This window comes from Typopeltis vanoorti, chromosome 14, assembly GCF_054136105.1.
Source record: "Typopeltis vanoorti isolate ZY-2024b chromosome 14, IOZ_Tvanoo_1.0, whole genome shotgun sequence".
NCBI lineage: Eukaryota > Metazoa > Arthropoda > Arachnida > Uropygi > Thelyphonidae > Typopeltis > Typopeltis vanoorti.
The window spans coordinates 95,320,205-95,342,896 of record NC_143562.1 but is presented as its reverse complement, the minus strand read 5'-3'; the positions used below and the strand labels follow the sequence as shown (position 1 = coordinate 95,342,896).

At 36.9% G+C, this 22,692-nt stretch overlaps 1 protein-coding gene across 2 annotated transcripts in view; it reads right to left on the bottom strand.

The window, feature by feature from the left end:
• Positions 1-19,598: 19,598 nt before the first annotated feature.
• Sld5 (DNA replication complex GINS protein Sld5) overlaps positions 19,599-22,692 on the bottom strand; it is a 108,296-nt gene continuing 105,202 nt past the window's right edge. For both annotated transcript variants that reach the window (XM_090404157.1, XM_090404158.1), the window contains one exon: positions 19,599-19,777. In XM_090404157.1, the coding sequence (XP_090260283.1) occupies positions 19,678-19,777 (100 nt within the window). In that variant the 3' untranslated portion in view covers positions 19,599-19,677. The remainder of the gene's footprint in view (positions 19,778-22,692) is intronic.

Here is a 22,692-nt window from a genome sequence, read left to right as displayed (position 1 = left end):
TATACCAGGTCCCTTGTAGCTGTAAACTGTCCTACTTTGGTCAAACAGGCAGGACAGCGAATATCAGAATTTCGGAACACAAGGACTACATCCATTTTTTCACAAGTACAACCACTCTGGTCTTGCAGACCATGTTTTGGATACACACCACAGAATACGGTGGAAGAAAGCTACAATAATACACCGTAGCAAATAGAAATTCGAAAGACTATTCGTGGAATCGGCCTCAGCCCTAAGAAACTCTCCAAACCTCAACAAATTTGGTTGTATGAGATTGCTCCAAATTTGGGAGGTTACATCAGCAGACCTTCAGTCCAACGGCCAAGAACACCTACTTAGCTCGCTAGGGTGGGGGGGGGGGGACCATCAGGACTCTTAGGAGAACAATAGCTTCATCACTTCATTCTCAGTTACTGTGTTGTAGTGCCTACGTGCATGTGCCTTTTTGTAAGTTCTTTTTGAAGATGGCAACGTGACTTTGCCGAAATATTGGAAATATTTATTAAAGTGTAATTTAATTTATATTCTTATCTACGCTGTCAATTCCTTGAGTGATTTAGTAATGCATAACCAACGTATAAGCCTGTCTACGAGAGGTTATCAAATGTGTGATTCAAATTTAACAAAATAGAAATGAAAAATAATAACTTCACCATATATTATAGCATGTCTGCTGACTACTAGAGTAATGCTGCAAAAGAACTGACTCAGAGAAGCTAAGGGTAATAAAAATGTCTTATTACTTGTGGTTGTTTCATTGCATTTCACTTTTAGTCATATAATGATATTATTGTACTATATTTAAAGAAAACACAAATAGACATAAAATAACAAATAATATATTTATTGCAGTCACTGAAAATTTCTTCAATTTATAACAAAATTTAATCATTGTCTATAATTTATATGATAAATACTCATTTTACTAAGCTTAAAAATTATAATAAACTACACTATTCTGTTTCAGATTTTAAAATTTATGAAAGGTCTCGAATCTTGAGATTCGAGACCTTGCTTTTCTGAAACTAAAGACAAGAAAATCAAAAAATATCCTAGGAATTCCTGGGACAGAAACCATACTTATTACACATTAACTATTTCTATAAATATCTTTGAAAAACTTTACTATCTTGTATTTTTAGTTTCACTATTATATTTAAAATATCTTGTAATTTTTATTTCCATTTCAAATGCTTTATGTAAATCTATAAAACACAAAAACTGGAATGTTATATTTGATTGATTTTTATTATTTTCTTTTTTAAAAAATTGATTATTTTTCTCCATTCATCTTAATAACTCTTTCTTCATTTTGTCTATTCCCTTTGCTTTCTAATTTTTTTTTCGTCTAAAAATCAAGATTTACACAGAAGAATTTATCATAAAATATTAATACCAGAATAACTTAGCTGAAAATTTTAAACCTAAGTTTCATAGCCATTGTCAATACAGTTATAGGAAAATTCTAAAAAGAATAACAATTTAATTGAAAGTATGTGATATTATGTGCACTATAGGCTTTTTTTTTAGTTAATTAATTTTTAAAATTAATTTAGTTAATTATTTTTAAATATAAGCAAAATTTAATTACAATTAAGGAACACATTAATGGTGAGTGTTAGGTTTTTTTATATGTTGGGCCCATACACAGGAGGCTGATTGGTCAACCTATAGTACATTAGTACCATGTATGGGTGGTGGATTGGGAAAGGAGGAATTTGTTTACATTTGATTTGAATGACTTTAAATTGTATTCGTTGGGAAACACAGCAGTTGTAGGGATGAAGGAAGAGGAAAAGAAATTTGTTCTGTTTGTTTCTAGGTGTACTGTGAAGGGATGTTGTGCAGCGGCTGCACGTGTTCCAATGACCTTAGTACTGAGTGGGGGAATTATTGATGTTATTTTGGATAAGCATTTCCCATGGAAATATTTGTAAAATATACTTGCTACAGAGACCAAACGTCTGTGTGAAAGTGGGGGAAGAGAGTTGGTAAGGGATGGATCATTGATAAGTCTAATTGCCCTCCTCTGTATTGAGTCGAGCATTTTGAGAGAGCTTTTAGAGGCCCCACCCCCATATGTGAGAGCAGTATTCAATAGTTGGGTGGATTTGTGACGTATAATGTTAGTAGCTGTTCAGAAGTGAAGTAACATCTTGAGTGGAAGAGAAATCCTAGTTTTTTTGAGGCTGAGGATGCAATGTTTGAGATATGTTTGTGCCAGGAGAGGTTTGATGTGAAGGTGATTCCGAGGAGCGAGATCTCAGGCTGTCTGGAAATTTGAGTATCATCAAAAAGGATACTGGGAAAAAGTTGTTCTTTTTTATGGGAAAGAGTACAGAACTGGGTTTTGTTGATGTTGAAATTAATGAGGTTATCCGAACCCTATTGTAGGATGGCTTGGAGATTGGAGTTGAGGGTGGTGGTGGTTGATGTTCTGTAGGATGAGGCGAGTTGTGTAAGGTAAGGCTTGTCAAATGCAAGCAAGGAGTGTAGTGTGCTGTCATCTGCAAAACTGTGTATCGGGTTGGAGGTCAATTGCAGTAGGTCGTTGATGTAGAGCAGGAACAGGGTTGGTGAGAGGACAGAATCCTGTGGGACCCCAGCATTAATTGAGTGGTGTGAGGATAGGGAGCCATCCACCATCACACACAGTGTGCGTCCAGACAGCAAATTGGCAATCCACGTACAGAAGTCCTGAGTCAGATCGAATGATGGTAGTTTGCCTAGTATGCCTTTGTGCTAGACCCGGTCAAAGGCTTTGGAGATATCTAGTGCAACTACTTGAGATTCGCCAAACCTCTCCATAGCTTTTATCCAGAGATGGGTGACGTATGTGAGTAGATCTCCTATTGATCGGCAGTGGCGGAATCCATACTGACGGTCATTTATTTGGTGAGTGTCTTCAAGATAGTGTAGGAGGTGGGAATTGATGATTTTTTCCATTACCTTTGACAGGACTGAGGTAAGCGAGATAGGGCAGTAATTGGATAGCAGTGACTTGTCACCCTTCTTGGGAATGGGCTGAATATAGGCCAATTTCCAGTTTGTGGGATAGATTCTAGTGGAGTAGGAGAGTATATACAAATGACATAGGATAGGGGTCAGTTCTGGAGCAAAATTTTTCAGAACAATTGGGGAAATGCCATTGGGGCTAGGAGACTTTTTTTGTCTAATTGGGACAGTATTTTTCTGATTTCATCCTGGCAAAAGGATATAGATGGTATTGTATGTTGGGGGACATTTACCATCATCAGTTATGCATGCATTTGAAGCAAAGTATGAGGCCAGAAGATTGGCTTTTCTGTGGGTGATGAGGTAGTAGAGCCATCAGGGTGTGATAGGGGTGGGAATAGTGTTGGACAGAAGTTGCGGCCAATTGCTTTGGCAAGAGACCAAAAGGCTCGGCTGCCAATTGGACAGGCTGCTAGCTAGAGCTTTTTGCTATTTCGAACTCTGTTTTGGAAGCGTTGATTGTTTTTTTTACATCGATTACGGGCTTCAGTGTGAGCTTTGAGGGAGGACAAGGTTCTTGATTTCAGCCAGTTGTGGTATGACTGGTGTTTCATCTCTACAGTCTTCGCACATCTTTTGGAGAACCAGGGTTTCATTAGGGAATGGGCATTCAGAGTGTTGTGTGGAATGTACGTATTCATGCCAGTGAGGATTACTTTGGTAATAAGCTCGGTGCATATGTTTGGGTTGGAAGTCCGGAAACGTAGTCCAACCATGGGAATGCGGCATAAAAGTTGCAGAGGATGTCCCACTTAGTACTATTATAGTGACAAACTACTCTTGTATGGGAGTGTCTGTGTAAACATTGTTGCATGGGGGAGGATATGAGCACTACGTTGTGGTCAGAATTGCCCAGGGGCTCACTACTTTCTCTGTGTATTTTGAGGAGTCATTGGTGAGGAACAGATCTAGGGTGTTTGGGGAGTGGTTCGGGTTAACTGGTTGGCATTTGGACAAGTTGTGTAAGGTCGCTGGTGATGGCAAATGTTTCTGCATCTCTGCCTTCAAGATCTGTACAACTGGAGGAGGAAAGCCAGCTAGTGTTGTAGACATTAAAATCTCCTAGAAGGATGATTTTGCTGGAGGGAAAGTGGGATTGGAGAAAGTCGACTTTTAGGGAGAGGAAATTAAAGAGCTCAGGGTGGTTGGTTGTGTTGGGGGAGCGATAGAGGCAGCAGATGAATTGAACTGAGTGGGGAAGGGATATTTTCAACCAAAGAAGGTCAAAGTTGGGTGATTCTAGGTTAGGTGCTCTCTGGCAAGGTATGTCTGAGCAGATGTATGCGTAGACACCACCCTTGGGGCGAAAGTTGTTGAAGAGTGAGTAGTTTGGGAGGTTGAGATAAGTGGCGCTGGGGGGGGGGTGAGATTTGGGTTTCTGCTAGGAAGAGTAGGTGGGGTTTGGTAGACTGTAGGTGGTAGTAGACACTATTCAGGTTGGAGTTTAGGCCACGGATGTTGGTGAAGTGGATGTGTAGGATTTTGTGGGATGTTTGTTGAACCGCATGGGTCTTGCACATTTCCTATACAGTGCCTGCCTGCTGGTCTCCATGGTGGCATCACTTGGTTTTTTCACCAGTTTATCTTGTCCGTAGTTGATGGTCCAACTGTTGTCACCATTTTGACATTTTTCTTCGAGTTGTCTTCATTCTCTTTGTGCATATGATAAGTCTGGTTGTGCATGTATGCGTGATTGGGGCAGGAGTCTTTGAACGTGTGTTGATCGCTGTTATTATTTTTGATGTGCTTGTCGGAGTGTCGCAAGTCACTTTTACTAGGCGTGAAAAGTTCATACCTTCCTTCCTTTTATTTATAGGCCCGAAACGATGGCACCTGACGATATTCTCGGGATCGATGTTGCATTCTTCGGCTAGTTTCTTGATGTCCGTTTGTAGTGATTTTCCGTTTTCCATCGGGAAATTCAGAATGATGGCATTGAGCTTTTTGTGTTCAGCCTCCATCGTCGTTTACCGTTGATGTGATTAGATTGCGAAGTTCTTTCAGTGGCAGAGTGTAGCTTGCGTTGTGCTGGTTTTGATCTAGCTTAGCTTCGACTGCACGTATTTTGTCAGTAAAAGTTTCATTTAAAGCATTGATGTCCTGTTCGAGATTTTCGACATGTTTGCCTATGTTCAGAAGTTGTTTTACCGAAGAAAGGGACAGTGAACAGAAGAACGGATGGTTAAGTTCGATAAGTAGCTTATGTGCAGCTTCGTCAATTTTCGTGCAGGAAGCGTGCAGCCAGTGGCAACAGAACTCCGAATATGCCCTTTTTTTTGTCTGTGACACTTGGTATTGCAGCTGCGGGACGTAATTGGATTGTCAGTGGCAGTCGACGACACTGTGCCGGCAAGACACGTGGTGCTTGTTCGCTGTTGGCTTTTAGTGCTGCCATGTTTGCTGCGTACGGCAGGCATCGTGTGCACTTACACATGGCTGATTTTGAATTGGAAGGATAGCTGGTTTAATACACTAAAAGTACTTACAGGTTACTAAAGTATTCTGCTGCTCAGCACCTACTGTTAGGTTTCCGTTTGATGGTTAATTTCAATGGAAAAACACTCGCAATAATGGTAAATTAGGGAGCACAATCTTATAGTAGCTTGTTCACTGACCTAGTGTAACTTCCCAAAATTGGACAATGTTTTAGGCAATCGCTTTTGTTCAGGTTGTGAATGTGTGCTTTACTGCTTTCTTTGTAGAGTCTTTCCAGAAGAAAGTAACTTTTGTGTAACATTTTGGTAACTGAATAAGCAACTGAATCTCATGTTTTGTAGATAAAGCATGGCTTGCTATACCGGATTTGTTGGGTTCTTTAAGAGAAATGTATTCTCAATTTTCTTCAAGACAAATTTGTGCAGATCAACCAGTTTGTCCATAATGACATAAGCTACAAGAGCAAGGGATTCTGTAAACTCTAGGATAAGATAGAGGACGATACTGTAAATTAAAGATACCAAGAAATTATATACTTGGTTTAATCCTTTATCCAAGTGTAAGCAAACAAAGTTTGTGCCTGAAGTATTTTCAGGACTGGGGCAACTCATTTTAGGAAGCTAAGGCTTCACATCACTTGCCTTAGTATCCTATAATGCAAAGCACACCTACTTGCAGACATGTATAATTCAGCTCCCACTGAAGAGACCTCAATAAAGGTTAGTTGACAGAGCTCATAAAATTTGTTCTACAGATTCTCTTCTAAACAAAGAACTGTTTTGTTATCAGAATTACCTTTTATTACTAATGATTATAATGAAAAAACTATCAAACAAATAATTATGGCCATTGTCCTAACCCTCTTCAAGAAGAAATTACCAGAATTTGTATTAAATATGTTAAGGGACTTTCAGAAAAATAGCAAGATTACTTTGACAAATCATACAGGTTCATTTTTGTCCAGTTCACAAACTTTATATATTCCTTATCTCACCAAAAGACAAATATCATCCTCTATCTTATCCTAGAGTTTAAAGAATCCCCTGCTCTTGTGGTGTATGTTATTATGGACAACTTGGTCAATCTGCAAAAATTCATTTTGAAGAACGTCAAGAATCCATTTCTCTTAAAGAACCCAACAAATCTGGTTTAACAAGCTATGCTTTATCTACAAAACACAGGATTCAGTGAAACAAAACCAAAATGTTACACAAAAGTTACTTTCTTCTGGAAAGACTCTATAAAGAACGCGGTGAAGCATACATTCACAACCCAAACCTGCGCAAAAGCTATTGCCTAAAACTTTCTCAATTTTGTAAAGTTATATTAACTAATACTCATCATTCATGTGTTCCTTAATCATAATTAAATTTGGCTTATATTTAAAAATAATTAACTAAATTAATTTATTGTAATTTATTATGAATATCTATTAATGCAGATGGAGCTATTCTCCTACAGCCTATAATGTACATAATATCATGTGCCTTCAATTAAATCATTGTTCTTTTTAGAGTTTTTCTATAACTGTATTGACAATGGTTATGAAACTTAGCCGAAAATTTTACAAATAAAAATATTAAGTGTAAGTGATTCTGCCATTAATATTTTATGATGAATTTCTAATTTTTCTTAAAATGTTTCCTATTTATTGTGATGTCATTACTACATCTTCATCATCTTTTTAATTTTTTGGATAAAGATATTTCTTTCTCATCATACAGTTTATAAAGTATTCTTACCAGCATTTTAATTCATTTTTGGGTATATTTATTTAAAGTTTACAAACTACTGAATAAATTTTCAGAATGAAGATTGCCTGAATTCACCTATCCTTTCTGGGAGTTTACATCATCCCCTGACAATATCGAAATCAGTATTTTGGACAGGAAAGATTACTATGGCGAGAAAAAAATTATGTAAAATATAAAACTGAATGTGAAAATTACAGAGGTATTTCCCTACTGAGTGTTCCTGGTAAGATTTATGCAAGTATACTTGAGAAACGGTTGAGAAGGATCGTGGAAGGGAAGCTTGGTAAAGAACAATCTGGATTGAGGCCAAATAGAGGCTTACAGGATCCGTTTTTCACTTTATGACAAATAGTTAAGAAATCATGGGAATATAACAAAGATCTGTATTCCAGTTTTATAGATCTGGAAAAAGCATATGACAAGGTGCCAAGAGAAAAGTTATTCAAAACGCTACAGTTATATGGTGTCAATGGCACATTATGTCAAACAATACTTAGTCTTTGAGTTGTAAGTCAGCAGTTAGAATTAAAGGAAGTAAAAGATGGTTTGATGTTAAATCTGGTGTCAGACAAGGATGTACATTATCCACTCTATTACGCATTATCTATATGGATCATATTATTAAGGAAAGTGGTTAAACCTGATATCAAAATTGGAGATGTTAATCTCAGTTCCTTACTTTATGCAGATGATGATATACTTCTAAATAAATCTGCTACAAGTCTGCAAGAATCCCTGACTAAATTGAATAACTGCTGTAATAATTTTGGCATGAAGGTCAGCAATAACAAGACGAAAATAATGAAAATAGGCAGAAACATTGAAAATATCAACTGCATTGTGAATGGAGAACCTAAAGAACAAGTAAAACATTTCAACTACTTAGGCACACTTTTTAGTGAAGATGGTAAATTGAATATGGAAATAGACAACAGACTCAACAAAGCTGGTGTGTAATAAATTTAGTTTAATCCTTTATCCAAGTGTAAGTAAACAAAGTTTCTGCCTGAAGTATCTCCAGGACTGAGGAAACTCGTGGTAAGGTGGACCAAGCTCTCGCATCAATCCTTGTCTCAGTATCTCCCATAATGCAGAGGTGTGGACATGTATAATGTTATGCATTAAGGGAAGGACCACTACCCAGACCAGTTTCGACCTTTATTGAATGTTCAGGTACACATCAAACTCCAAAATCACAGCGTTGTTCCCCTCAGTAACAGGCTCACCCTGCCAATGAGAAGAACTCAGAACTGGTTGGCTCTACACCATAACAGACTCACCCCACCACCAAGGAAAGCCGCTCATTTGCTCATATGTCATCTGAGGGGTAACAGCAACAGTCGTGCCTCAGCTAACTTCATGGGCTACAGCATTGCCATTCCTTATCCCCCCACCCAGGACCTGGGTGACAGCAACAGCTGAGCCTCAGTTAAAACTTCATGGGCTACAGTATTGCCATTCATCACCCAAGTTTCCAACTGGTTTCAACCTTTGTTCAGGTCTCGTCAGTGGGAACCAGACCCAGAAGTGGTCTAAGGCAGAAGCAATGGAGAAGTCATATTTACCTATACGATTTGCCAAAAGGTGTGCTACCTTATTATTAAATTTCTTTGGATTTAGATAAAGATGTTGGAAGTTTTTTTTTTTTTTTTTTTTTTTCACTTGGTTAAACTATAATAAATTTAGTTTAATTGCTTATCCAAGTGTAAGCAAACAAAGTTTGCGCCTGAAGTATCTTCAGGCCTGAAGATCTGTATTCAAGTTTTATAGATCTGGAAAAAGCATATGACAAGGTGCCAAGAGAAAGCTATTTATAATGCTACAGTTATATGGTGTCAATAGCGAATTATGTCAAACAATACTTAGTCTTTGAGTTGTAAGTCAGCAGTTAGAATTAAAGGAAGTACAGAAAGATGGTTTGATGTTAAATCTAGTGTCAGACAAGGATGTACATTATCCACTCTGTTATTCATTATCTATATGGATCACATTATGAAGGAAAGTAGTTAAACCTGATATCAAAATTGGAGATATTAATCTCGGTTCTTTACTTTATGCAGATGATGATATACTTCTAAATAAATCCGCTACAAGTCTGCAAGAATCCCTGACTAAATTGAATAACTGCTGTAATAATTTTGGCATGAAGGTCAGCAATAACAAGACAAAAATAATGAAAATAGGCAGAAACATTGAAAATATCAACTGCATCGTGAATGGAGAACAGTAGTACCTATAGAACAAGTAAAACATTTCAACTACTTTGTCCACCTTTACTCGTGGTAAACGTGGACAAAGCTCTCATCACTCCTTGTCTTAGTATCTCCCATAATGCAGAGCACATCTCCTTTCGGCCATGTATAATACTATGCATTAAGAGAAGGGCCACTACCCAGACCTTAGTATCACCACTTCCACAGAAGCAATGGAGAGGTCATATTTACCTATACAAGTTGCCAAAATGTGTACCACCTTATTATTAAATTTCTCTGGATTTAGAGAAAGATGTTGGAAGTTTTTTTTTGCTTACACTTGGATAAAGGATTAATCAAAATTTATTATCGTCTAACTAAGTGAAAAAAAAAAAAACTTCCAACATCTTTCTTTAAATCCAGAGAAATTTAATAATAAGGTGGTACACCTTTTGGCAACTTGTATAGGTAAATATGACTTCTCCATTGCTTCTGCTTAGTATCACCACTTCTGGGTCTGGCTCCCACTGAAAACCCCAATAAAGGTCGAAACTGGTCTTGGTAGTGGCTCTTCCTTAATGCATAGCATTATACATGTCCGCAAGGAGATGTGCTCTGCATTATGGAAGATACTGAGACAAGGAGTGATGAGAGTTTGGTCCACCTTTACCATGAGTTACCTCAGTCCTGAAGATACTTCAGGTGCAAACTTTGTTTGCTTACACTTTAAAGGATTAAACTAAATTTATTATAGTCTAACCAAGTGAAAAAAAAACTTCCAATATCTTTCTCTAAATCCAAAGAAATTTAATAATAAGTTGGTACACCTTTTGGCAACTTGTATAGGTAAATATGATTTCTCCATTGCTTCTGCCTTAGTATCACCACTTGTGGATCTGGCTCCTACTGATGAGACCTCTGGGTCTGCCTCCCACTGACGAGACCTCAACAAAGGTTGAAACTAGTTGGAAGCTTTGGTGATGAATGGCAATGCTGTAGCCCATGAAGGTTTAACTGAGGCTTGGCTGCTGTCACCCAGGTCCTGGATGAGGGGGGGGGGGGTAATGAATGGCAATGTTGTAGCCCATGAAGTTAGCTGAGGTACGGTTGTTGCTGTTACTCCTCAGATGACATATGAGCAAATGAGCGGCTCTGCTCAGTGGTGGAGTGAGCCTGCCACGGTGCAGAGCCAACCGGTTCTGAGAGTTCTTCTCAGTGGCAGGGTGAGCCTGTTATAGTTCGCCCACCGTTTTCAGCTCTCTTTTTGGAATTTTGCCAAGAATAATCGATTCATGCTGAAGGGAAGAAAGAAATGAAGGATGTACGAATTGGTTACCAACATGCGAAATCACGTGCTTTCTTGTCTGTCACTGTACTAGTAGTAGCTTGATTTTTTGTTGTCGCTTTTTTGCATTATTTTTTTATTATTAATTTGTATGATGGATCCAGTACAGTCAACCAGTTCTGTTGTTAAATGTTTCAGTAGCTCTTGCTAAAGAGTATTGAATAATGTGCTGACATTCTGCGAAAAAGAATCATCAGAAGGCTGTCTCCTTGTTCCCCTTTCTCAAGTCATATAACGTGCAAGTGCAATTGCGGGCATATCGGGGTCGACTGTTAAAAGAATTCGTTGGGAATCAAAAGGTGAAGGTAAACCAAAATTTAAATCTCCTAAAAAAAAGTGCCAGAGAAAGAAAACCATCGACACCGTAGCTTTGAATGATTTTGATGTAGACGTTATAAGAAGAACTAGTCACGAATTTTACGTGGTCGAGAAAAGAGTGCCAACTGTTCCAAAATTGATTCCTGTGCTTAAAGAAAAAATGTATTTTCTTTGGAAAAGAGAAACTTTAAGGAAAATACTTCATGAAATCAGATTTTGTTTTAAAAAGTCCCAGAATAAAAGGAAACTTATGGAGTGAAGTGACATTGTTTTATCTAGAACGCAGTATTTGAGAGCAATAAGACATTTCAGAGAGGAGAAAAGACTGATTGTATGTCTAGATGAAACTAGGATTGATAGTAATATAACTTATGGAAAATGTTGGCAGTCTAAAGAAGAATGTGGAGTGCAACAAACCGGAAATGCCTCTCAGCACATAATAATTTTGTGTGCGGGTGGAGAAATGGATTTTTTTATGAATTCAAACTTACTATACAAAGCCAATTCAACTACTGGAGATTACCATGGGCAAATGAATTCTACGATCTTCGAAAAGTGGGCAAAAGAAAAACTGATTTCAAACCTTCCTAAAAATGCTGTTGTTATAATTGATAACGCTTCGTATCAGTCTATTCGATTAAACAAAGTTCCAAATTGGTCTAATAAGAAGCAAGTTCTTATGGATTGGCTCTCTGCAAATAACATTTCTCATTCCCCAGATATGCGAAAAATTGAATTGCTTAATTTGGTCAAAAGAAACTTGCCCACAACTAAACTATTTAAATTCGACACAATGCTCAAAGAGCTTTGAGGATTACTAGCTTTGAGGCTACCACCATATCATTGCAATATTAATGCTATTGAGTATGTTTGGGCAGAAGTGAAAAGTTTCATTCGCAATCACAACGTAACTGGGGATATTGACATGTCAAAACTTTTTAAGCTTTCAGAACAGGCGATTGAAAGTATTACAGTTCAAAACTGGGGAAAATATTGCTCTCATGTCACCTCATTGGAAAATATGTATTGGGACAGAGACGGAATTATCGAAGAATTATTAGAACCTTTGGCAATCAGTTTAAGTGAAAGTGATGGCGATTCGGACACCAATTCAGATGACTGTGAAGATTAAAAGGATTTGACAATGGTATTTTTTTCCAACATTTTTTTTTGCATGGGTTTGTTAAAAGAGTCACAACAAGTCATAAATAATAAATTGGTTTAGGACATTAGATAAGTACAGTTGAGTGTCTCAGTTCTCTCAAATGTAAGTTTAGAATATCTAAGTTCATTTGAAAAAATTTCTGTTTTTCTGTATAATTATTTTTATTTTATAGAAAACTTTCTTAAAAATAAACTTAGTTTAAATTTTTGTTTTATGCTATACCTTTTTTAATTTTTTTAATACTCTACGTACATTTTTCCAACTGTTATACAAGCAAAATAGTTACACTTTAAAAACAGCAGTTTTGGTAAAAGAAAAGCTAAATTTTCCAACCTGTAATAATAAACAAACTCATCCCTGAAGACAGATTGATATCCCTATTATCGGAATGGATTCCCCTTTTTCTGACATGAGCAGAAATGTCGAGGGATCTCTAATCGGTGGGCGAACTATACTGAGGGGAACAACGCTGGGTTTATGGAGTTTGACCTGTACTTGAACATTCAATAAAGGTTGAAACCGGTCTGAGTAGTGGTTCTTCCCTTAATGCATAGCATTACACATGTCCACAAGGAGATGTGCTCTGCATTACTGGAGATATTGAGACAAGGAGTGATGAGAGCTTGGTCCACCTTTACCACGAGTTGCCTCAGTCCTGAAGATACTTCAGGCACAAACTTTGTTTGCTTACACTTGGATAAAGGATTAAACTAAATTTATTATAGTCTAACCAAGTGAAATAAAATTTCCAACAAAAGTTGGTGTGATTGGAAGTCAACTGAATAGATTTATATGGAATAAGAGAGAAATTTAGTCAAAACACTAAATTAGCTGCATACAATATAATAAATTTAGTTTAATCCTTTATCCAAGTGTGAGCAAACAAAGTTTGCGCCTGAAAGTATCTTCAGGACCACCAGGGCAACTTGTTGCAAAGGTGGAGCAAGCTACCAACACTCCTATCTCAGTATCTCCTATAATGCAAAACACATCTCCTTGCAGATATGTCTAATGTTATGCATTAAGGGAAGGGCCACTACCCAGACTAGTTTCAACCTTTATTGAGGTCTCTTCAGTGGGAGCCAGGCCCAAGTGGAGATATCAGGCAGAAGCATTAGCAGGTCATCTCTACCTATAGGAATTGCCAATTGGTGTGCCACCCTTTTTTTAATAATTTACTCTGGATTTAGAGAAAGATGTTGAAAGTTTATTTTTCACTTGGTTAGAGTATAATAAATTTAGTTTAATCCTTTATCCAAGTGTGAGCAAACTATGTCTAATGTTATGCATTAAGGGAAGGGCCAGTACCCAGACTAGTTTCGACCTTTATTGAGGTCTCTTCGGTGGGAGCCAGGCCCAAGTGGAGATATCAGGCAGAAGCATTAATAGGTCATCTCTACCTATAGGAATTGCCAATTGGTGTGCCACCCTTTTTTTAATAATTTACTCTGGATTTAGAGAAAGATGTTGAAAGTTTATTTTTCACTTGGTTAGAGTATAATAAATTTAGTTTAATCCTTTATCCAAGTGTGAGCAAACAAAGTTTGCGCCTGAAAGTATCTTCAGGACTGGGGTAAGGGTGGTACAACACCAGGGCAACTCGTTGCAAAGGTGGAGCAAGCTACTAACACTCCTATCTCAGTATCTCCTATAATGCAAAACACATCTCCTTGCGGATATGTCTAATGTTATGCATTAAGGGAAGGCCCACTAATCAGACTAGTTTCGACCTTTATTGAGGTCTCTTCAGTGGGGGGAGCCAGGCCCAAATGGAGATATTAGGCAGAAGCATTATTATTATACTCTAACCAAGTGAAAAATAAACTTTGAACATCTTTCTCTAAATCCAGAGTAAATTATTAAAAAAAGGATGGCACACCAATTGGCAATTCCTATAGGTAGAGATGACTTGCTAATGCTTCTGCCTGATATCTCCACTTGGGCCTGGCTCCCCCCACTGAAGAGACCTCAATAAAGGTCGAAACTAGTCTGGGTAGTGGGCCTTCCCTTAATGCATAACATTAGACATATCTGCAAGGAGATGTGTTTTGCATTATAGGAGATACTGAGATAGGAGTGTTGGTAGCTTGCTCCACCTTTGCAACAAGTTGCCCTGGTGTTGTACCACCCTTAACCCAGTCCTGAAGATACTTTCAGGTTCAAACTTTGTTTGCTCACACTTGGATAAAGGATTAAACTAAATTTATTATACTCTAACCAAGTGAAAAATAAACTTTCAATAGCTGTATACAAGACAGTGTTCAAGCCAATTTTAACTTATGGATCTGAGGGCTCGGTTAGAAATAAAACACTTAATCAAAAAAAAATATATATATAGAAAATGATGGTACAACATGACAAAATTTCATGCCGGCTGCGGCGTTGCCTGGGTAAACAAGTCCCCCGTTGTTTTCATGGCCTTCCCTTAATGCATAACATTAGACATATCTGCAAGGAGATGTGTTTTGCATTATAGGAGATACTGAGATAGGAGTGTTGGTAGCTTGCTCCACCTTTGCAACAAGTTGCCCTGGTGTTGTACCACCCTTAACCCAGTCCTGAAGATACTTTCAGGTTCAAACTTTGTTTGCTCACACTTGGATAAAGGATTAAACTAAATTTATTATACTCTAACCAAGTGAAAAATAAACTTTCAATAGCTGTATACAAGACAGTGTTCAAGCCAATTTTAACTTATGGATCTGAGGGCTCGGTTAGAAATAAAACACTTAATCAAAAAAAAATATATATATAGAAAATGATGGTACAACATGACAAAATTTCATGCCGGCTGCGGCGTTGCCTGGGTAAACAAGTCCCCCGTTGTTTTCATCAGGGAACCAGGGCGAACAGCGAAAAGTCAGCTACTGGAACAAATCTGAAAACACACCCCAACTAAACATCACCAGAGTTAAAGATCGGTACTATCAACTTAAGAAGCCTGAATGGCAAAGAAATGGAGCTAGCTGAAGAATTAGATAAGTACCAGATCGACATAACAGGGGTGACTGAAACAAAAAAGACAAAAACTGGTGAGATCTTTCTGAGCAATAAATATAAAATGTTATATTCAGGAAATGACAATCATGGAAAAGAAGGGGTAGCCATAGTATTCAACACAAAATACGAGGCTAATCTTCTTGAATGGCAGTAAGTGTCAAGTAGAGTAATGTGGGCAAATATGAGAATGGGCAACTGGACAATGAGACTTATTTGTGCCTATGGTCCCACAGAAGGTTCTACTAAGGTAGAACTGGAGGAATTTTTTGATACATTAAAAAAAGCAACTGACACAATGAGAAAGGAAAAATTGGTCCTTGTTGGGGATCTAAATAGCAGAGTAGGAAATGATTGTAAGACATACAAAAATATTTTGGGAAAATTTGGAGAAAAGAGCAAAGCTAATAATAATGGCAAATACCTGTTGGATTTCTGCTCAGGACATGGACTGGTTATTACTAACACCATGTTCCAACATAAAAATGTGCACAAATTCACATGGAGAGAAGAGGCAAGGAATAAGAAAAGTCTAAGCTTAGAAATGGAGGAAAGAGTGCTGTAAAAGGAGTTAGAGATGATAAAGGTGACATGAAAACAGGAGAAAAAGATATCCTTCAAGTATGGAGTAATTACTTCGAAAAATTGCTAAATGAAACAAGCAGTGATAACACAGTGGTTAAAACCACTCCACAGGCATACAGTCAGGAATACATATCCATACTTGAAGTAGAAAAAGCCATCAAAGGCTTGAAATGTGGAAAGGCAGCAGGAGTAGATGATATTCGACCAGATATGCTGAAGTATGGTGGTATAAAAGTCTTACAGTGGCTGCACTGCATAGTTCAGAATGCCTGGACAGAGGGACGAATTCCAGATGATTGGAATAGAGCTCTCATAGTACTCATATATTAAAAGGGAAATAAAACTGAATGTGAGAATTACAGAGGCATCTCCCTACTGAGTGTTCCCTGCAAGATCTATGCAAGTATACTTGAGAAACGGTTGAGAAGAATTGTGGAAGAAAAGCTTGGTGAATAACAAGCTGGATTCAGACCAAATAGAGGCTGTCAGGATCAGATCTTCACTTTACGACAAACAGTTCAGAAAGCATGGGAATATAACAAAGATCTGTATTTAAGTTTTGTCGATCTGGAAAAGGCATATGACAAGGTGCCAAGAGAGAAGCTATTCAATATGCTGCAGTTATATGGTGTCAATGGGGCATTATATCAAGCAATACTTTTAGTCATTATTTGAGTTAAGTCAGCAGTTAGAATTGAAGGAAGTACAGGAAGATGGTTTAATGTTAAAACTGGTGTGAGACAAGGATGTATAACAAGGATATATCCCCTCTGTTATTCATTATCTACATGGATCACATTATGAAGGAAAGTGGTATTAAACATGATATCAGAATTGTCGATGTTAATGTAAGCTCTTTGCTTTATACAGATGATGTTATACTTCTAAATAAATCAGCTACAAGTTTACAAGATTCCCTGACTAAATTGAATAACTGTTGTAAGCGATATGGTATGAAGGTCAGCATTAAAAAGACAAAGACAATGAAAATAAGAAGAATTGTTGAAAATGTCAACTGTGTTGTGAACGGGGAACCTGTAGAACAAGTAAAACATTTCAGCTACTTAGGCACAATTTTTACTGAAGATGGTAAATTAAATATGGAAATGGACAACAGAATCAACAAAGCTGGTATGGTAGACAGTCAATGGAATAAATTCATGTGGAATAAGAGAGAAATTAGTCGGAACACTAAATTAGCTGTATACAAGACAGTGTTCAAACCAGTTTTAACTTATGGATCTGAGAGCTGGGTCAGAAGTAAAACACTTGACCAAATACAAGAGACCACAGATATGAGAGTCCTGAGAAAGATTAGAGGTGTGAACAGACGGCATCAATGGCAATATCATATAAAAAATGACGATATTAGGAAAGAACTTGACATTGTCAGCATCCAGGAATGCGTTAGCAGAGCTAATCTCAGGTGGTATAGTCACTTAAACAGAATGGGCGAGGAAAGATTAGCAAAACAAGTTTTCTCTGCCAAGTTGGCAGGAAAAAGATCCAGAGGAAGACCAAGATATAGGTAGATTGATATAGTAAAAAGTGCCTTAGAAGACAGAAATATCAGATCTGATAATGTTGGAGTCTTGTTAGGTAACAGATTGATTTGGAGGAAAATTGTAGATAGAAAGTTAGTAGTGATGTAAGTTTTTCATGTAGTACTGTCATATCCTGTATACCCCTTCAGGGTACGTCATGAATTTGATGATGATATACTGCCAGCGTGGTTGGTTAGCGTATCTGCTTGAGTGGTTAGTGTATCCGCTCTCCAACTAAAAGGCTGCGGGTTCGAATCTTGCCATGTGCAAGGATGTTTGTGAATGTCTGTGAAAATACTAGTGTTGGTGGTCGGCAGTGTAGATGGCGTTGGTGTAGATGAAGTTAGTTGCAGTTAGTGAAATGAATGGTGGAGACAGAGTAATGTAGAGTAGGTGACCTCCCTCTATGAGCCTTTGGACTCCCTGGAGGTATTATGTAATAATAATAATAATATATGAATTATAGACGAACCTTTTGTGAACTAGCACAGCATAATCATTTCAGTAGATTATAACCTTCCCCCCCCCCATGCACACACACAAATACATAGGATATATTGCATAAGTAAATCAGAAAGAAGGCCAATCCTACAAAGCTCTTTTAACAGCAAAAGAATCAGTGGATTTTAAAATGTATTTTGGTACAATGCCTAAACCTCCACTTCAGCTCATAGATCCTAATAACAGAAGTGTGTGTGTGAGTGAAAGATCCCAACATCGAAATCTATTGCAAATCAGTATACTATGGGTAGAATAATTATATAATCTAAGAACTTTGTTCTGGACACAAAACATTTCTCTTTTCAAAACATTTGAAGTTTTCAATAAAAGAGTGGTGGGCTAATACTGTGACACTACATAAAATGTGACTTTGTTACTCAAGCTGTTTATTTGTGTGTCTTTAGTGAGTCTGGGTTTTTGTGCATAGATAATGCTAGCTTGAGTTAGTGAAAGGTTAGCCTTATAAATATTTAGTTTTATTAATTAAATCAGTATTACAATTACCATTCCTAAATAATTTTTTCCAGGAGATTTCATTATAAATATCATCAATGAATATGGAAATATAGTAAAGTTGCCATACACATGCCCCTACAGCCATCCTAGAATGTCTGCGCTTTGTGATAAGATGCATAATTCCTCCGGGAAGTACTATAACACCATTAGTAGTATCTCATTAAAAGCATATCACTTTCAGATATGTATAATGTTATGCATTATGGTGTGCTTTGAATTATAGGATACTAGGGCAATCGGTGTGAAGTCATTAGTCTCTAAAATAATCCTTACATCATCATCATATTACCACCACAGAGTTCTGTCCCTTGGCATAAATTGCCCATGGATTTACCATGAAGAAACTAGAACTTTGATATGCTGGACCACAACATTTTTTCCAATTTTTTTAAAGTGTTTTTTGGTTTCTTTGCTCCTTGCATACAAAGCTATTTGAGAGTAATGGAACTGAGCGAAGTCGTCTGATGCTATACTCCATCGATCACTGGTTCCAGCACACATTTTCTATATATTGTTTTTCAAGCAACTTCTATATTTTGCTACTATTCAGATTGTGGACCTGCTGTTATACTGCATAGTTCTTGTAACTATCTACTTCTCACATCAACAAGTTGTCTCTGAACATAAGACTATGGTTGGTAGATATTTTCTGATTGCTCCCAATTTATCACACTTTGCTAAATATTGTACTTGATGGCACATCATGGCAATGAATTGCACATGCACACACTTTCCCTCTTTCTCCTTCAGTATCTGCTTATCTGTCTTATAAAGTCTGGAAAGGGCATATGACACTGTTTGTGACAAAATTTGATGATGCATGGTTGTACCTAAATGAACTGCCCACTAACATTTCAACTGGATTTTTTTTTCTTTTTTTTTTTTTTTAAAAAAAAATAGTAGACTTGTAGGGATTAGAGAATTGAATTTCCTTTAGAGAGCATTGTGTATATGGGAAGATTTGGTTAGGACGTTTTGGTAGTTTGTTATAGTAAGCTTATTATAACAGTGTCTACTGTAGTATGCATTGACAATATGTTTCATAACTTTTTCATAATACTATCTGATGAATATAGCAAATGTAACTTCTCTTTGCAAAGCAGAAGAGAATGACATTTTCATGTACTATACTGAATGAAGTTTGTACTTTTTTGTTCTAAAGATAGAGCAAAGAAGAATTAACCTCAGATTTCGTAGTACAACTGGATGGTATAAAATTTAAAAATGAAATCCAAATCAAAAATACAGATTTAATTTATACACTTCGTGATATATTAATTGTATATGATTATCTCGTGATCAATAAAAATTACATGAGAACTACTGATCCATTCTTCACTAAAGCAGCTATATTGCGATACCTAGAAATATGCTGTGTATTGGCATGAAGATCAATTATTTCATCCTCCCTAAAAAATAAAATTTCAAATAATATTAAATATCAATCTACAAATTCATATCTGAATACAATTATAATGATAATTTCTACATATTACATTCTTGTTGATCTATGTAATTCATGTCAATTAAATTTGCAACTGGCAAATAAGGCGGCATGCACGTGCAAGCTAGTTTCTGAGTTCCTGAATTTTTTGATTCGCTTTTGTATTGTATCATATTGAATTGCAGAATTTGTTCAACTGACCAATTACACATAAAGAAGAATCAATAGAGTAAGCTTGACTGGAAAATAGTTGTTAAGTGGTATAGTAGTATATTAGGTTAGAGTAAAAAACCTAAGAAATAAATGGAAGCAAATGATTAAGGCAATATTAGGTTGATTTGTAAGTAGTACTCAAAAATAGTTGAATTAAAACAAATATTGCAGATAGTGACCAGGTTTGGAATAGTACAATGTACCAAATATAAATGCTGGATAGATACTGAAGGTTATACAGGTTTTGGATTAGCTAATGGCATATCACTTCAATGTGAGAATTATTTCTTATCCCTAAGCAGAAAACAGCTTAGGGATAAGTAGAAACATTGGCTGGTTCATCTAGTGGTTGAGTCTTCAAAAGATGAAAAACCCAAGAAGAGATAGTGTTAGTGAAAATTGGTTGAAAATAGTTGGCATGTGGTAGATGAATCCCATGGAGAGGTGGACTGTAAATATCAGAATCCCTTGCTTGATTGTAAATTAGGCATATTCCAGTTTAAAAAAGTACAAGAGTTAATGGTGGAGTGGAATCTAGGAGAATGAGATTAACCTAGTGGAGTGCTTCAGGGCTCTGTGCTAGGGCCACTATTCTTTAATTGGTATACTAATGATACAGAAAATGATTTAAGTGGGGGGGGGGGATATTCAGTTGTCTGCTGATGATGCAAAACTGGAAAGGGCAATAGTTGATAAAAGTGATGTAGATATTCTGCAGGATGATTTGAATAAATTTGCACTGTGTGAAAGATAATTATTGTCAATTTAATGTTGAAAAATAAGGTTATGCATTGTAGGATGAAAAGATTACATACTGTGTATTGCATTGATGGTACTGGATTTCAGAAAATTGATGAGGCTGGAGACTTGAGGGTAATGGTGAACAGAGAGTTGAAGTTGTAAGGGCATATAGCAAATCGACTCTAAGGATTACTTGGATATTGAAAAACACACTAGTAAGTAAAGACAGGAAGGTTATTATCTGTCTTTATAAGGCTATAATTTGGCTGCACTTGAATAGTGCACAGATTTAGTCAGGATCAAGAGGTGGTGGAGAGGTTTCAGAGATGAGTGACCAAGCTGGTGACAGGTGTGCAGAAAGAGGATAGGTTGTAAAGTTTACTTGATAGATGGAAAAGAGGAGACATGACAGAAACTTAATAAATTATTAAAGAGGTTCTATACGACTAACACAAAATAAATTTTTCGATACATTACAAAGAGAGAGAGAGAGAGAGCTAGGGATAACCCCTGGAAATTGTGGTAAATAAATGGAATGGATTTTTCAGAATTAGTTGTGAGTGCCCTGGCAGTGAATGAGTTTAAGGAGAGGTATGATAGATATTGTAAGTATAAAGGTTAGTGTGGGTCTCCCTGCAATGGGTTGTCTAACTCTGTGGAAATATCATATAATGATGGTATGGTAAGTGAAGTAGAAAATATTTCTACCTCACTTGAAGTAGTAGAAAAGGTGTCTGACTTCTTCCAAGCAACAATGTATATGGAAAAAAAAAATATATATATAATAACTTCTACATTAATTCAGCCTTAGTATCTCTTCTGGGTCTAGTTCCCACTGATGAGACCTTGACTGGCAGGCTTTTGCCTTTCACTAAATAGAGTCACCATTGAATTTGATGAGTTAAGGAGTGATCCTTTTGGGTTACTGGGCAAGATTTAGAGTGACTTTTTGTAGATTACTTAGTTTTTGGAGAGAGGTACCCCTGCACCTTAACTGTAGCTCAATAAAGGTCTAAACTAGTCTGGGTAGTGGCCTTTCCCATAATGCATAGCTTTATGGACACCTTAAAGGATGTGTGTTTTGCATTATGGAATACTAAGGCAATTAATATGATGTCATTAGTTTCTATGCACAAGTAGCTTAGTTGTGAAGAAACTTCATGTGCAAACTTCGTTTGCTTACACTTGGATAGAGGATTAAACAAAAAATAAGTTTTTGGCGTTTTTAGTTTAGTCAAAAAAGTGGTGTACTGAGGAATGTGAGTTGGCAAGATTTAAGGTGGAGTACTCCAGGTGTCAGTGTTGTGGTTCACTCCTGTTATTATTCAGTCTTTATATTAATGATAGTGGGAAGGATATGACAGGAGACATACAGCTATTTGCTGATGGTGCATAGATATGCAGAGTAATCAGGAATGAAACTGACATGAAGTACTTACAGAATATGAATAAGCTGCAATTGTGGGCATGTAAAAACTGCTGTCATTTCAATGTTAGTAAAGTTATGCACTCTGATGTAATGAGATATTTAATGGCATATTATACTGGCAGTATTACGCTAGAAAGAATTGACCAGGCTAGGGATCTTGGAATTTTAGGAGATAGGAAGTTGAAGTTCAGGGGATATATAGGAAAAATTGTGTGAATACAACTCAGATGATAATTGCAATGGTAAAATGCACTGATATGCAAGGATAAGGATGCCATTTTGCCTCTTTTCAAGCATTTGATATGGCTTCACATGACTACTATTGCACAGATCTGGTCTCCTGGTTTCTAAGGTGTGCAAATACAGTGGAGAGGATGCAAAAAAAGTGTTCAAGATTATATTAGGATTGTGGAATGTAGCTTATGAAAAGACTGAGAATTTGTAGATTGTAGACACTAGCAAACAGGAGAAAGAAGGATGATATGATAGAGACCTGT